At 35.7% G+C, this 14,188-nt stretch overlaps 1 protein-coding gene across 1 annotated transcript in view; it reads right to left on the bottom strand.

Moving 5' to 3' along the window:
- The window catches only part of BAZ1A (bromodomain adjacent to zinc finger domain 1A), a 103,248-nt gene that overhangs the window by 37,450 nt on the left and 51,610 nt on the right, over positions 1 to 14,188 (bottom strand). The window contains exons 9-16 of the mRNA XM_023751471.1: positions 13,805 to 13,971; positions 11,820 to 11,915; positions 10,501 to 10,639; positions 9,084 to 9,230; positions 4,179 to 4,274; positions 3,837 to 4,061; positions 2,236 to 2,401; positions 1,865 to 1,978 (exon numbers count right to left, since the gene is read on the bottom strand). Coding sequence (XP_023607239.1) covers positions 1,865 to 1,978; positions 2,236 to 2,401; positions 3,837 to 4,061; positions 4,179 to 4,274; positions 9,084 to 9,230; positions 10,501 to 10,639; positions 11,820 to 11,915; positions 13,805 to 13,971 — 1,150 coding nt within the window. The remainder of the gene's footprint in view (positions 1 to 1,864; positions 1,979 to 2,235; positions 2,402 to 3,836; positions 4,062 to 4,178; positions 4,275 to 9,083; positions 9,231 to 10,500; positions 10,640 to 11,819; positions 11,916 to 13,804; positions 13,972 to 14,188) is intronic.

The raw sequence follows: 14,188 nt of genomic DNA, 5'->3' as shown, positions 1-14,188 counted from the left end.
AAGAGGAGAAATCTGTAGATCTCTCTGTAGCTACTGCTGGATGGCCCAGGCAGTGGCTGACTTTGCACCTCCTTGGAGACCAAGAGGCAGTGTACCCAGTGGTCAGTGTGAGACCATACCAGATTACAACTCTTCACATTCATAAGCGACACACTCAAGCAGCAGACTCAGTGAGCACCAAAGCCCCACTGAAGCAAGTTCTTCTCCATAGGGGTGTCTCCTGCACAGTAGCTCTCCCACTGTAGTCGCAGCTGGTTCTCACAGCCAATTAGCCTGGAGGTCAATTCCTCCCAGTGACACCAACAGCAATCAAGGCTCAACTACAACAAGACTGTGCTCATAGCCCACACAGGGGTGCACCTAGAGTGCCTAGCTCAGGTAATTGTGGAGGCTGAGCCACTGGGCCCTACAGGACACCTACTACATAAGGCCACCAACTTCAGGAGACATAGTAGCTCTAACCAATACATAGAAACAAACACAGGGAAGCAGCCATAATGTGGAGACAAAGAAGCATGTCATAAGTGAAAGAAATGGAAGAAAGCAAACTACTAGATATAGAGTTCAAAACCATGGTTATAAGGTTACTCAAGAATCTTCTAGAAACCTCCAAGGGACTTAGTGAGACCTTCAAGGATCTTAATGAGAATGCCAAAAAAATGGAAAAGGACCAGTCAGAAATTAAGCATACACTGACTGAAATAAAGAATAATATACAGGGATTCAACAGTAGACTAGAGGATTCCAAGAATCAAATCAATGATTTGAAATATAAGGAAGCAAAAAACACCCAACCAGAAGAGCAAAAAGAAAAACGATTCAAAAAATATAAAGATAGTGTAAGGAGCCTCTGGGACAACTTCAAGCGTACCAACATCTGCTTTATGGGGGTGCCAGAGGAAGAGAGAAAGCAAGATATTGAAAATCTATTTGAAGAAATAATGACAGAAAACTTCCCCTACCTGGTGAAAGAAATACACTTACAAGTCCAGGAAGCGCAGAGAATCCCAAACAAGAGGAATCCAAAGAGGACCACACCAAGACACATCATAATTAAAATGCCAAGGGCAAAAGACAAAGAGAGAATCTTAAAAGCAGCAAGAGAAAAACAGTCAGCTACCTACAAGGGAATACCCATACAACTGTCAGCTGATTTCTCAACAGAAACTATGCAGGCCAGAAGGGAGTGGCAAGAAATATTCAAAGTGATGTATAGCAAGTTCAGATAAAGAGCTTCACAGACAAGAAAAAGCTAAAGGAGTTCATCACCACCAAACCAGTATTACATGAAATGTTGAAGGGTATTCTTTAAGAAGAGGAAGAAGAAAATGATAAAAAAAATATGAACAACAAAATGATAACAAATACATACCTATCAATAATTGAATCTAAAAATCAAAATAAACGAATAAGAAATCTAATGAACAGAATAAACTGGTGAATAAAATAGAATCAGAGGCACGGAAATGGAACAGACTGACGATTCTCCGAGGAAGGGGGGCGGGGAGGTAGGAAGAGATTAAACAAAGATCTTATATGCATATATGTATTACCTATGGACTCAGACAATTAGGGTGGCAAAGGCCTGGGGCGGGGCGGGAACCAGATGGAGGTGGGCAATGGGGGGAAAAAAGAGGGAAATCTGTAATAATCTCAACAATAAACATAAAACACACACACACAAAAACCACATAACACATATACTAAGGGCTGTCTATACTAGGTAACTTTCATAGGCTCACAACACAGTTATTGTGTCTATAGAATATTAGTTTTCTAAAAATTCTGAAAGCGTTTTAGAGTTCAAGGTACTGATTTTTATTCTTTATGGATAGCAAGATGAACAGTGTAATTCAAAGCATACCCAATTGACATATCTGCAGCTGAATTTCTTTGCTCATCTTCCTTCAGTTTTTCTTGTTTTTCTTTCATTTTTTGTTCTTGCTCCTTAAGTTTCTCTGCCTTCCTTTTACGAATTCTGAAAGTAAAAAAAAAATTATAGTCTATCAGATGTTTTTAACTTTTAGTATCTTGCCATTAATCATCAAATTAGTCATGCAAACGTTATCACAAAACCAATAATGTAGCACTCTATTTTTAACCTCTTAGTAAAGCCAGAAAAGATCAGTGTGAGCCAATGTCATATTACAGCCCTATGTGAAATATGGTTCTAGAATCTAGATGCAAAAACATAAATAGCTTTCATTGGCACAACTGACAATAATTGTCTCTTACCTAGCAGCTGCTTCTTCCCGTTCTTTTCGGTGTTGTTCTGCTTTTAACTCCCGGAACTCCTGCTTGGCCTGTCGTAATATATCAACATAATCTTCAATAAAATCCCTAGTAGAAACTAGGGTCAGTAGTTTCCCACAGAGAGCATGAAGTATCTTCATTTTTTCTCCTGTCAAAAATTGGTAAATAACTTCTTTATTATCAATGACATAAAAGAAATTATGCTTGAAAAATTTTAATTTGTGGTGCAATGTGAAAATGTTTAAGAATGAATAAAGGAAAGTCTCTTAAGATCATACATGTAAATGGCATGTCTTCAGAAAAAAGCAACATTGAGTCAAATTTAACAGTTATGTGCTATATAAGGCATTTCAAATACTAATGACTACCTCATATACTAGTGAAATAGACATGACAAAAAATTTTTTTTAATCCTCACCTGACCTGAGGGTATTTTTCCATTGATTTTTTTTTTAGAGAGAGCGGAAGGGAGGGGGAGAGACAGAGAGAGAGAAACATTGATGTAAGAGACACACATGATTGTCTCCCATACGGGGCCCCAGTCGGGGCCGGGGATAGAGCCTGCAAACTGAGGTATGTGACCTTGACCAGAATCGAATCCATGACCCTTTGGTCCATGGGTAGATGCTCTATCTACTGAGCCAAACTGGCTATGGCATGGATATACTTCTAACTACAAAGAATTATTTTTCAAGTTTTAATTTTTAGGCTCATATATAAAGTTCAAATCAAAACTAAATTATAATCACATGAATTTTCTTTAAAATGGCAATAGGCAAATTGCTACTCTGAAAAGACCGCTCAGAAACACTAGCATAAATTATAAAAACTATATGAATGGTAGGAATTAAAGTCCTCTATGTTCTGTTTTCTTCATCATATAAAATTAAACTCTATATATTTGTATATTACAATTTTTTTATTTTAAAAGGCAGTGAAAAGTAACTAATTTTTATACTGTTTCTCAAACCTCAAACACTTATTCAAGCAAGTGTTGGAATTTAGTAGTTACAGCTTAAACTTCTGATATACTAATAAAAATGAAAGCTAATTCTCACTTATCCTTTTAAACTTAGTAGATTCAGTAGACAAATCAAAAAAATTTAAATAGAAAACCCATATAAAAGAGAAAAGAAAATCCTAAATAATTAAAGATAATATGAACAATAATAGTTTCAACATATGTCACTATTGGTATTCCAACACTTTTTTTTTAAAATATATATTTTATTGATTTTTTACAGAGAGGAAGGGAGAGGGAGAGAGAGTCAGAAACATCGATGAGAGAGAAACATCAATCAGCTGCCTCCTGCACACCCCCTAGTGGGGATGTGCCCGCAACCAAGGTACATGCCCTTGACCAGAATCAAACCTGGGACCCTTCAGTCCGCAGGCCGACGCTCTATCCACTGAGCCAAACCGGTCAGGGCCCAACACTTTTTTTTTTTAAAGACTGTATTTTCTCTTTCTCTTTTAAAACTACTTATCATCTAAAATATCTCATTAGCTAGTTTTCTGGGTGTAAGAGACATAAGAGAGTAGAAAGTGGAAAGGTTATACAAATTCCAACTTGCAAAGTTTACCTGGTGTCAAATCATAAACTGAAGTGCTTGACAGTTTCTTCACTAAACTGGGATTGCTTAAACGAAGCTCCATACAGGCATCATCTGTAGCATCAAATCCTCCTCGTTTTTGATATCTGTACTTTGCATTTGCTGATGTTACATCAGCACCTGAAGCTAAGATGTGCAGTCTGAGGATTTCAGAAAGGGTGCAGCTATCAAGATCCAAACTTTTCAAACTGCAGCCTATAGTTAAAAATGAAAATAGTCATTTAGGATGTAAACCATAAATCCTCAGCAATGTAAAATGTACCTTTATAAAATTAAAAATAAAAAGCCAATAAAAAAAAAGCCCACACATACCCTGGTGCAACTGGGGCCAAGCAGCTGCCAAAGATGCAACTGCAGACAGTGCAGATTTTGTGGGGTCTGCATCTTCATCCAAAGCCTCTGTTAAATCTTTAAGGAAATAAATACTTTATTCTAGTGCAAATCAAAGCTGGAATATTTGGGAACAATGCCCTTTCACAATGATGAAACAGCAAACAGCTTAATATTCACAAACCTCAAAAGAACCAACACTAGGTACAAGCATCATTTATATTCTGCCTACTCTCCACCTAAAACTCTAAATCCTGTGACATGCACTACATATTAATATTTTCCTTACTTAACATAGAGAAGACAACTTCCAAGTTACCAGCAACATGCACATACACCTTCCAAAAAAAGTAAAATACACTTGAAAATGAAAAACAAATCATTCACTCAATATAACTTTGGAAAATACTACTTTGAAAATCAAAATCCACTTGAAAATATCCAATCTTTAAAAAATATATATATTTTTACTGATTCAGAGAGGAAGGGAGAGGGAAAGTGAGATAGAAACATCAATGATGAGAGAGAATCATTGATCAGCTGCTTCCTGCATGCCCCACACTGGAGATTGAGCCCACAACCTGGGCATGTGCCCTGACAGGAAATCGAACCATGATCTTCTGGTTCATAGGTTGATGCTTTCAACCACTCTGCCACACCAGCTGACGAAGATATCCAATCTTTTTTAAATATCTTAAGATTGAATCATAACAAAGTATAGGTTGTAATCATCACTAAACCAGCAAAGAAAAAGAGCTAAAAGAATTTAAAGACAGCACTGCTGTCACTTAACCATTGATTTATCCTATACATTTAAATTTTGCTTTGATTTTGAAAACTCTCCAATCTAAAAAACAATAGGAAGATTTTCCTGTATTTCCTAAGTAAATTGCTTTAGCTTTGAAAACAGTGCTTAGCTTACAAATAGGACTAATGAGCAAATCAACAAGCACAAATGTATTTAGAGCATATATAATTATTTCTAATTGTAATACAGAGATGACAAAAAATTAAAGTGTCAACTATGAAAAACTTTAAGCTTACAAAACTTAAGCCTATGTCACAGTACAGTGGACCCAGCTTCAGACTAAGAATCAGATCATGTATAGTCTAGTCTTAGGCTTCTGCAGTCAGTCGCTAGTTCCTCGTTATGTAGTCTTTAGAAAAGTCACTTAATTGGTTTCTTTTTTCTGGATGCGGTAAGTCTAGATCAGCAGTTTTCAAATTATTTCTTGGAAGTCCATTATAAAAGGGATAAAATATGCCCTTGTTAAAGTAGGGTTATGGAGATGACAATCCTGCACATTCATCTTTCCAACTCTCCTGCAGTGGCACCAAGGAACCTCTGTACAACCTGAAGGACTCTATGGATTAGTTTGGAAAATTCCTAGGCTAAACTGGTTCTGTGATTCATTAACTTTCTACTATATGATTTCCTTCCCAAAGTTCACAAGCTCACAAAATAAACCTTAGAAAACAGAACTGCTGTCCTTTACTAAAGGAAAAAGGCAGCTCTGATATCCTGTCTGATTACAATCATTGATAATTTCATGGCACTTAAGAATAAACAATACCACTCAGGAGAAATTACCTGACTAAATTTTACATATATGCAGAACTTCTTACCAAGCCACGAATCACAGACTTTATATTCTTCCTCACCAGGAAAATACTAGACCTAAAACTTTTTCAATTTCCATTCTACTTAAAGCCAAATAAACAAAATTAATAGGCACTGTAAAATTAACAACAGTCCTAGTTGTGAGCTGTAAAAGTGTATTGGCTCTCTTCCTTTGAAGCAATCATACACTCAACCTACTATTTAAAGGCTTAGGAAATGGACAACCAATAAAATAACAATTTACTTTTAATTGTGTTATATTAACATGTAAAATATTACTTAACTCAATTTATTTACCAAATGGTACTCTCCAGAAACTTTAAATATCACTCTAGGAAGCAGTTGCCAACCTTTTGGACCTCACGAACTACCAGAGGTCCGCGGACCCCCTGTTGGCGATCGCTGCTCTAAGATTTGCTTAGAGCTGGTCTTCTGGGTACATCATACCAAGAGAATCTACATTTGAACTTTATGTGTTATGGCTATCTAAAAGATACTCTTATATCATAGTAAACTAGAATTATGTACATAACATTCCAACACCAAACAACAGACAAAACTATTCTATACTAGAGGCCCGGTGCATGAAAGGGGGGAGGTGGTCCTCAGCCTGCCCTGCCCCCTCTCACAGTCTGGGAGCCTCAGGGGCGGGAGGCGACGCCCCCATCACACCTCCGCTGCTGCCACTGTGGGCAGCGCAAGCCTCGGCCAGGCCTGGCTACCTGAGCCTCAGGCAGCCCTGGGCAGCTGGGCAGCCAATATCTGAGGCTTGTCTGTGCCTCAGGCTGGCCCTGTCGGCTGGGGAACTGAGGGGACTGGGTGCTGCCATCTTGTGGCTGTGGGGGCTGCCATCTTTGAGGGTGTGACAGTCAATTAGCATATTTCCTCCTTATTGGCTGTGGGCACTGCCATCTTTGTGATTGTGTGAGGGTCAATTAGCACATTCCCGATTGATTAGATAGGATAAAGAGGATACTCTTATTCCTATGCTCTGAAGGGCTTTCAAGTTTATGATGTAATATTAAAGTGAGGAATAGATATTTTTAATATAAGATTTTAAAAACTGCTGGTAAAAACTTCCAAGATTTGATATAATAGAGACCAGGGGCAAAGTAATTAGATCTTCTTGAATACAGATAAATTTATGGCCATGCTAGGGAAACAAATATTCAAAATTTCATCTTCTTTGCCCTTATAGCATTGCCAGAGTTTATATCCCATCACTTTCTTATTAGCTATGTGTCTTTAGGCAAATTAAACTCCTTAAGTCTAAGTTTCTTTATATGTAAAAGGCAGAAAATAATCATATCTACCTCATCAAGGGTGACAAGGAGGATTATATGAAATAATGCATATATAATATTTATATCACTTATTATCTATGTAATCTTCAGTAAATAATCTCAGTGAACCTGTTTTCTCGTCACTAGGATAAATTCATATTTTTCTCTTCTGCCCAATTTCCCCCTTTCTGGAAATAGCAGGAAAATACCTTACTATTAAGACCAGCTAAAGAGGAAGCAAGAGAATATTCAATCCCATATATGACTATTCCATTGCTTTAGGAAAACTGCGGAAAGGCTTTTTTGTTACTGAATGGGAGGACTAAATGAAAGATACCTGGGGGAACAATCTAGGGCTCTTATAGAAACTGAAATAACTATATAAAATGTGATGAAAAATAATAAGGAAGTGAGAGAAAGGTGAAAAATTCCCAAGTATGTTTTTTATCCTCCCTAACATTTAAATAAATATTTTCAAAAGGAGCATTACAACCTTTATTTAATGGCCAATACTTATTCAAAGACCTTACATTTATATGTATAGACAGCTCTACAAAGGAGTAGAGCTATAGAAATTACAGATCAAACAAATCATGAAAACAAAATATAATGACAATACAAATACCAATAGTCACATATATTTTCCCTTTACACAGGGGATTTTCCAACAAAATTTTCTTGTCACCCACTTTTTGTCATCGGGATTTCATCTGCTTCAATTTCTGAATTAAATACTACAGTTTTATGTCCTGTATTAAGGTCAGAACTTGGTCAATAACCCTGTTATGTTATTGGTGATCAAGGCAACTAATGGCTACAAGAATGAATATGTGCTACATTGTCTGTCTTAGATAATCCATCTTTAGTATTGGTGCATGTCATCTTAGATAAACTTTAGATGTTTTAAAAATGGATTTACCCTTCTATCTTCCCTTTCGTAGAATCTCATTTAATTGACTAAGTTATCTGTGATGACAACAGGGACCACATTGCTAAAATGGCCTTGATAAGGGATCTATGGTGATTAGCACTCAAGCTATAGAATATATTTTACTTGAACTCAGGCTATAAAACCCAAAAGCAACCAACATTGTATGCATACTCATCATTATCCTGTTGCTCCAAGGACCAGCATAATGGAAAATGAGCTCAAATTATCTAAGGCCAGAAAGACTATTTGAATGGAGGAATTTCCTACCTTTTTGTACCAAGATTCTGCTATCAAGATGTCTCCCAAGTTATTTCTTATTGTGAATTTGTATGCAATACATTAGTGTTGTTTAATAAAGCTTTTGATCCTAAATCTCATAGGTGGCAAAGTTCACAGAGAGTATTATTTAGGAAGCCAAATCAATCTCTTAATATGGCTTAACAATTCCTCTGACTGAGGAAAATCCTGAACAAAATATTAAAAATAAAAAAGGGTTTATACAAGAATTATCCCTACATTAATATGTGCCACACATTGACTCCAGATATTTAGGTACACAAAATTTAAAGAGCAAGATTTTTAGTTCAAACTAAGTAGCGAAATTAAAAAAATTAAATTTTACTTAACTCTGATCTTAAAACTGTCAGATCTGAAATGAAATCAGCAGTAGTATTTTCAATTTAAGGTATTAATAACAACAGTAAAGGTATTTCCTTAGGTGGGGCAAAACAGTGCAACTAGCAGAATCTCCTAGAATTACAGATACTAGTCAATGAAATCTGTAATGATACTATATCATAGGAGAAATCTAATGGAATAAAAAGCAAGATAGATCAGGGAGAAAATATTTTCAAGGTCATCAGACACAGGATACATAAAAAGAAAGGTTTTATAAAACAACTGATATTGCATTCCTAGTATATGACTCAAGAATTTGGTAACTTGAACAACTATGTTTTATAAATGTAAAAGCCAAGATAATTTTAAAATAACCTTCAAAAATGAGTATCACTACAAAGCCACTACCAATCAACAATAATATGAATTCTGACCTTTGGTGTCAGCATCAGTTATTTGCTCTTTGGCAACTTCCTCTTCTTCTTCAGCTATCGCCTGGAAGATGGCAGTCAGGAAGAAAAAAAGCAATTCACATAGTGGGCCTTCACTGTCATTTCCTACAAGAGCTTCCTCTAACACTTCTGTGAATAAAATGTTTAAAATCAATTTAAAGTTCTGTTCATGTACTGAAAAAAATCAACTCCAATGGAATAATAAACATTTCAATCAACAATAGCCTATGTAACTATTTTTAAAATGCCCATTTATCAAAGTAGAGCCAAGCATTATCTAAGGTAAAATAAAAACCCCCAATTATAATGATTATTATATATTCCAATAAAATCATAAGCCCAAATCACCACATTCAAGAAAGCCAAATTAGACTCAGTAGATCAATACAATATTTCACCTAAGTTTAAACTTGAGGTGTAAATTAAGGTACATCTTTAAAATTATGATTTTACTCTAATTTGAATAACAATGTAAAGATTTGTTATTGTTGCCCCACTGTTCTTAAGAGCTATGTGGGACATTACTTTTACCAAATAGTGCAAAGGAGAGGTAATCAAGATTAGGTGTAACCCTAGTATCAAATCCAAGCCATAAATGTCTCTCATCAAATTCATCTTACCTAAACCAGCATTATTTAGACCTGTAACAATGACTCATACCTCACCTAGCTCAGAAAGAGAAATTTAGGGAATGTAAAAGCCCTCGTGGAGAATACACTCTTATTGAAATAAGAGTGACGTTATAATTCTGTCTTTGAGGTCTTTAGTTGGATCCTAAGACATTATTTTACCATTTCACAGGAGAAGATCCAAAATAGGAGCCAAAGCTCTAATCATAGTAAGTTAGCTCTTAAAAATGAAGTTCATACAAATTAAAGAATGTAAGTACAGAGGCAAAGCAGAATCACAAATTAAAGGTAGGCATCAACTTGTTTTCAAATATGACTGATGTCAATTTCTTCCTTCCTTGCACTTACTTACCAAGCCACTCTCAAGAAGTGAAGTCTATTCTTTCACCCCCTTGAATACCAGCAGGCCTGACCAATGGAATAGGGCAGAAATAGGGCTTGCCAGTTCCAGGCCTCGCATTTAAGAAGGCTGGCAGTTTCTGTGTCCTGACTCTTGGAGCCCTCAGTTGACACATAAGAAGTATAGGCTACTCTGATGGAGTGGGATGCATGTGGAGGAGCGCTAAGGCACCAAACATGCATGTAAAGAAGCCATCTTGAACATGTAGCCAGGTAAGCCTTGAGATGATTCCATTTCCAGCCACTGTCTGACAGTAACTAGAGAGGACTAGAGAGGTAGGTCCACTGATTCCACAGAACTTGAGAGATAAGAATTTGTTCTTTAAAGCCACTAATTTTAGGGTGAACTATAACACAACAAAAGCACTTGCCTAGGGTTACTCCCTCAGGAAATTCATCTTGAAGATCAAAAAGTTCCCCAAATGCATTAAGGAACTCTAATACCATCAGAGCATCACCAAAGATTTCAGGAGGTAGTCTAGTTTTCACTGGAGTTGGTTCTGGAAGTTCCTGCAAGATTAAACAATTTATGTAACTATTTGAATCAAGTGTAGGAAGTTGTAAAAAGTAGATATGATATACTCTTTACCAAATAAGAATTATTTCATGTAACTAGTGGTTCTCAACCCTGAATGTTTTCAACAATCACCTTTAGAACTTTTAAAATTACAGATGTTCTGGCCTGATTCCAACTTTACTAAACCAGTTTCTAAGTATTTTTTCCTTCACCAAATTAAGAACATAACTTTAGGTTGAAGTGTATTTCTGACTACATTTTCTAGTTAAGAGGAACTTTTAACCTAGATTCTGAGGTCAAGACAGTTGTATCAATATTATCTTCAATATGGGATCTCCTTAAGATATGGAACAGAATTAATCTGCCACCTACTGACTTAGAAATGTTTTCTTATACACTGAGCTGAATGAGCTTGGTTTGAATATTGTGATCATTTCTGGAGACAGAAATAATTTTTTTAATCCTCCCCTGAGGATATACTTTCATTGATTTTAAAGAGAGAGGAATGGGGGTGGGGGAAGAGAGAAAAATCAAAATGAGAAACATCGATCAGATAGATCGATTGCCTCCCATAGGCACCGTGACTGGGGATCAAACTTGCAACCCTCTGGTGTACAGGATGATGCTCCAACCAAGTGAGCCACCTGGCCAGGGCATGGAAGAATTCTTTATCTAGCAATCAAGCTAAAAATGTATGCCTGGTCCCACTGGTTATTAGATTATCAAGGATCACATGATTGACCAATTATTCTGCAGGATAAAAATCATTATCGCCCAGCCAGTGTGGCTCAGTGGTTGAGTGCCGACCTATGAACCAGGAGGTCACGGTTAGATTCCTGGTCAGGGCACATGCCCAGGTTGCGGGCTCAATCCCCAGAAGTGGGTGTGCAGGAGGCAGCCTATCAATGATTTTCTTTCATAACTGATGTTTCTCTCTCTCTCTCTCTCATTCCCTTCCTCTTTAAAATAAATAAAAATATATTTTTAAAAAATCATTATCAAAGCTTGTTAGGAAATGCTACCTTGAAACTCTAAATATAGCATTTGCTCAACTATTTCCTCTCAGTTAAATATAAAGAAGCCATTATTAATAAGAAAGAAATATTTCATCAACAAAGCCACTTAGGGTACAAAGAACATGGGTGTGTGAAACATCACATAACATACTTATACCTTAAGATCATCACATTCCATATCTTCTCTAGGTTTATTCCACTGTTTTAAGTGTTCTATATATTTTCGCTTTTCTTCACGTAACTTCTCTCTTTCCTAGAACAAAAGGTTAATAGAAATTCTTATAAGAAATTCATAAGGCAGCATCAGTATCATCTGGAAACTGGTAAAAATACAAATACTTGGGCCCTACCCCAGATCTACTGAATCAGGAACTCTGGGGTTGGGCCCCAACAATTAATGTTTTAAGAAGTCTTTCTAGTGATTTTTTATGCATGCTAAAGTGTTAGAACCACTGATCAAAACAATGCCTATCTGACATAACTGCTACAAAGATGGAAAATGTCCAACACAGTAGTGCTTAGGTAAGTATTAATTCAACCTGGCTCTGCCTATAGCAGCTCTCCCCATACTTCAAATCAATTAGATCCTGACAAAGTAGGTAACAAATTTTTAGAGTACCTAAAATAAAACCTCCCCTTATATTTGCAATATACTTGTCATTTTCAAGATTCATTTAAATTTGACAGACTAGAGATACACAGAGGGAGCAGTAAGTAAGAGCAATATTAGAATACAGTTGGTAAATTTCTCTTTCTTTTTAATACAGGCCATTTCTCTTGCTCACTTGGGTCTTTTGAAACCCTTACTTCTTGGTTCTGATATTTGAAACTGCAAGATAAATACTGACACTAAAAAAGTTTCCAATAAAGCACAGTATATTTTATTATAATTTTTCCAATAAATGTTTAATATGTGTTAACATTTTCCCTTTGAAATTTAGAAACACCAAAGGTAAACAGATGTGCACTTATCAAACTTTCAACATAAAACGACTAGATGGTTACAGAACTTAACTGTGCTTTGAGTAATCTGCTGAAATTAGTCATTCCCCCACTACAACATAACTCCTATAGGATGGGTAATCTCATCACTATTGCTGAGTGTAAATAACACAGTATGTTTGCTAAACAAATACCCATGTACATGTATAGAAAGTTTTAAAAATGTTCTTACCCTTTGACCCATTATTCTACTTCTACAAATTTATCCAGGAACATAATCCATAAAAAGGAAATTTATTCACAAATTTGTATAGAATATCATTATTCATGGGCCAAAAATTATAATCCACTTAACTACACCTATCTGATTAACTATTAAGCAGTCACTAAGAATTCCACCTTACTTAATTTAATAACATGAAGAAATGTTTATAATGTTAAATAAAAAAGTACACAAAATTATAAATGCTGGATCTCTTTTTTAAGCTCCAGAATAAAGATTAGAAATAAATTAACCAAAGTGTTAACAATGTTATCTCTATATGTTACCATTTAGATTACAAGTGTTTTTTGATCTCTGCCTTTTCGGAATGAACATGTATTAGGTACCCCTGCAATGGCCTATGGAAATAATCCATAGAACTTCAGGCAATTTAATAAGCACTGTGTATGACATGATTATCCAAGGCTACCTGTGAGTATCTCAGAAAACCAGTGACTATTACTACCTTTGGAAAAACCAGCTATAGAATTCTCTAAGGAGTATCTACCACTAAAGATTATAATAAAGATTTACTGAAATGTTCTCATTATTCTTTAAGGAGAATAACAACTCTGTAATAATTCTTGTTGAGTCAGATTTTATTGTATTTTTCTAACTATGTATTTTACTTTTAAAGGTTTTACTCATGCCTGGCCAGTGTGGCTCAGTGGTTGAGTGACACCGTTCCTGGTCATGCCCGGGTTGTGAGCTTGATCCTGTGTGTGTGTGTGTGTGTGTACATATGTTGAACTTTAAATAATTCATTAAATTTTTCAAATCAAAAGGGAGGTAAATCAATATTGTTTATCAGTGCTCTATATACAACTATAAATGTAAATGAAAATGGTAAAGGAACTTGAAAATTAACCAGGAATTCAAATGTGTAAAGCACTATTAACTATATGTACAGGGCATAGCTAATATATTTAAATGAATACCTTTTCTCTTTCTATTTTAAGCCTTTCTTTTTCTTCTTTTTTCTTCATTCTCTCTTCTTCAACAATTTTTTTCAACTCTTCCTTCTTTTTCTCTTTATCTTCCCTTTCTTTTTTCTTTGCTTCTAGGGCATCTGCTTTTTCTCTTTTTAATTTAGCCTTTTCAAAAGCTGTGAAGAAGGTCAAAGTTAGAACTGCACACAGACAAAAAACAACGTATTTTGTAATGTAACATAAAAATCCTGAAATAATTTAAGGTTAAATTAGATAAGCAGAGATACACAGGGGTTACAAATTCCTGAAGGGAGCCAGCAGGTGATTAAAACCAAAAAAGCAAGTTGGCTGGGCTTAAGATAAACTATTGCAGTGGGACAAACATTTACCTGC

This window comes from Myotis lucifugus, unplaced genomic scaffold (assembly GCF_000147115.1).
Source record: "Myotis lucifugus unplaced genomic scaffold, Myoluc2.0 scaffold_22, whole genome shotgun sequence".
Classification (NCBI taxonomy): domain Eukaryota; kingdom Metazoa; phylum Chordata; class Mammalia; order Chiroptera; family Vespertilionidae; genus Myotis; species Myotis lucifugus.
Note: the sequence above shows the minus strand (reverse complement) of the source record. Positions and strands in the feature narration are given on the sequence as shown.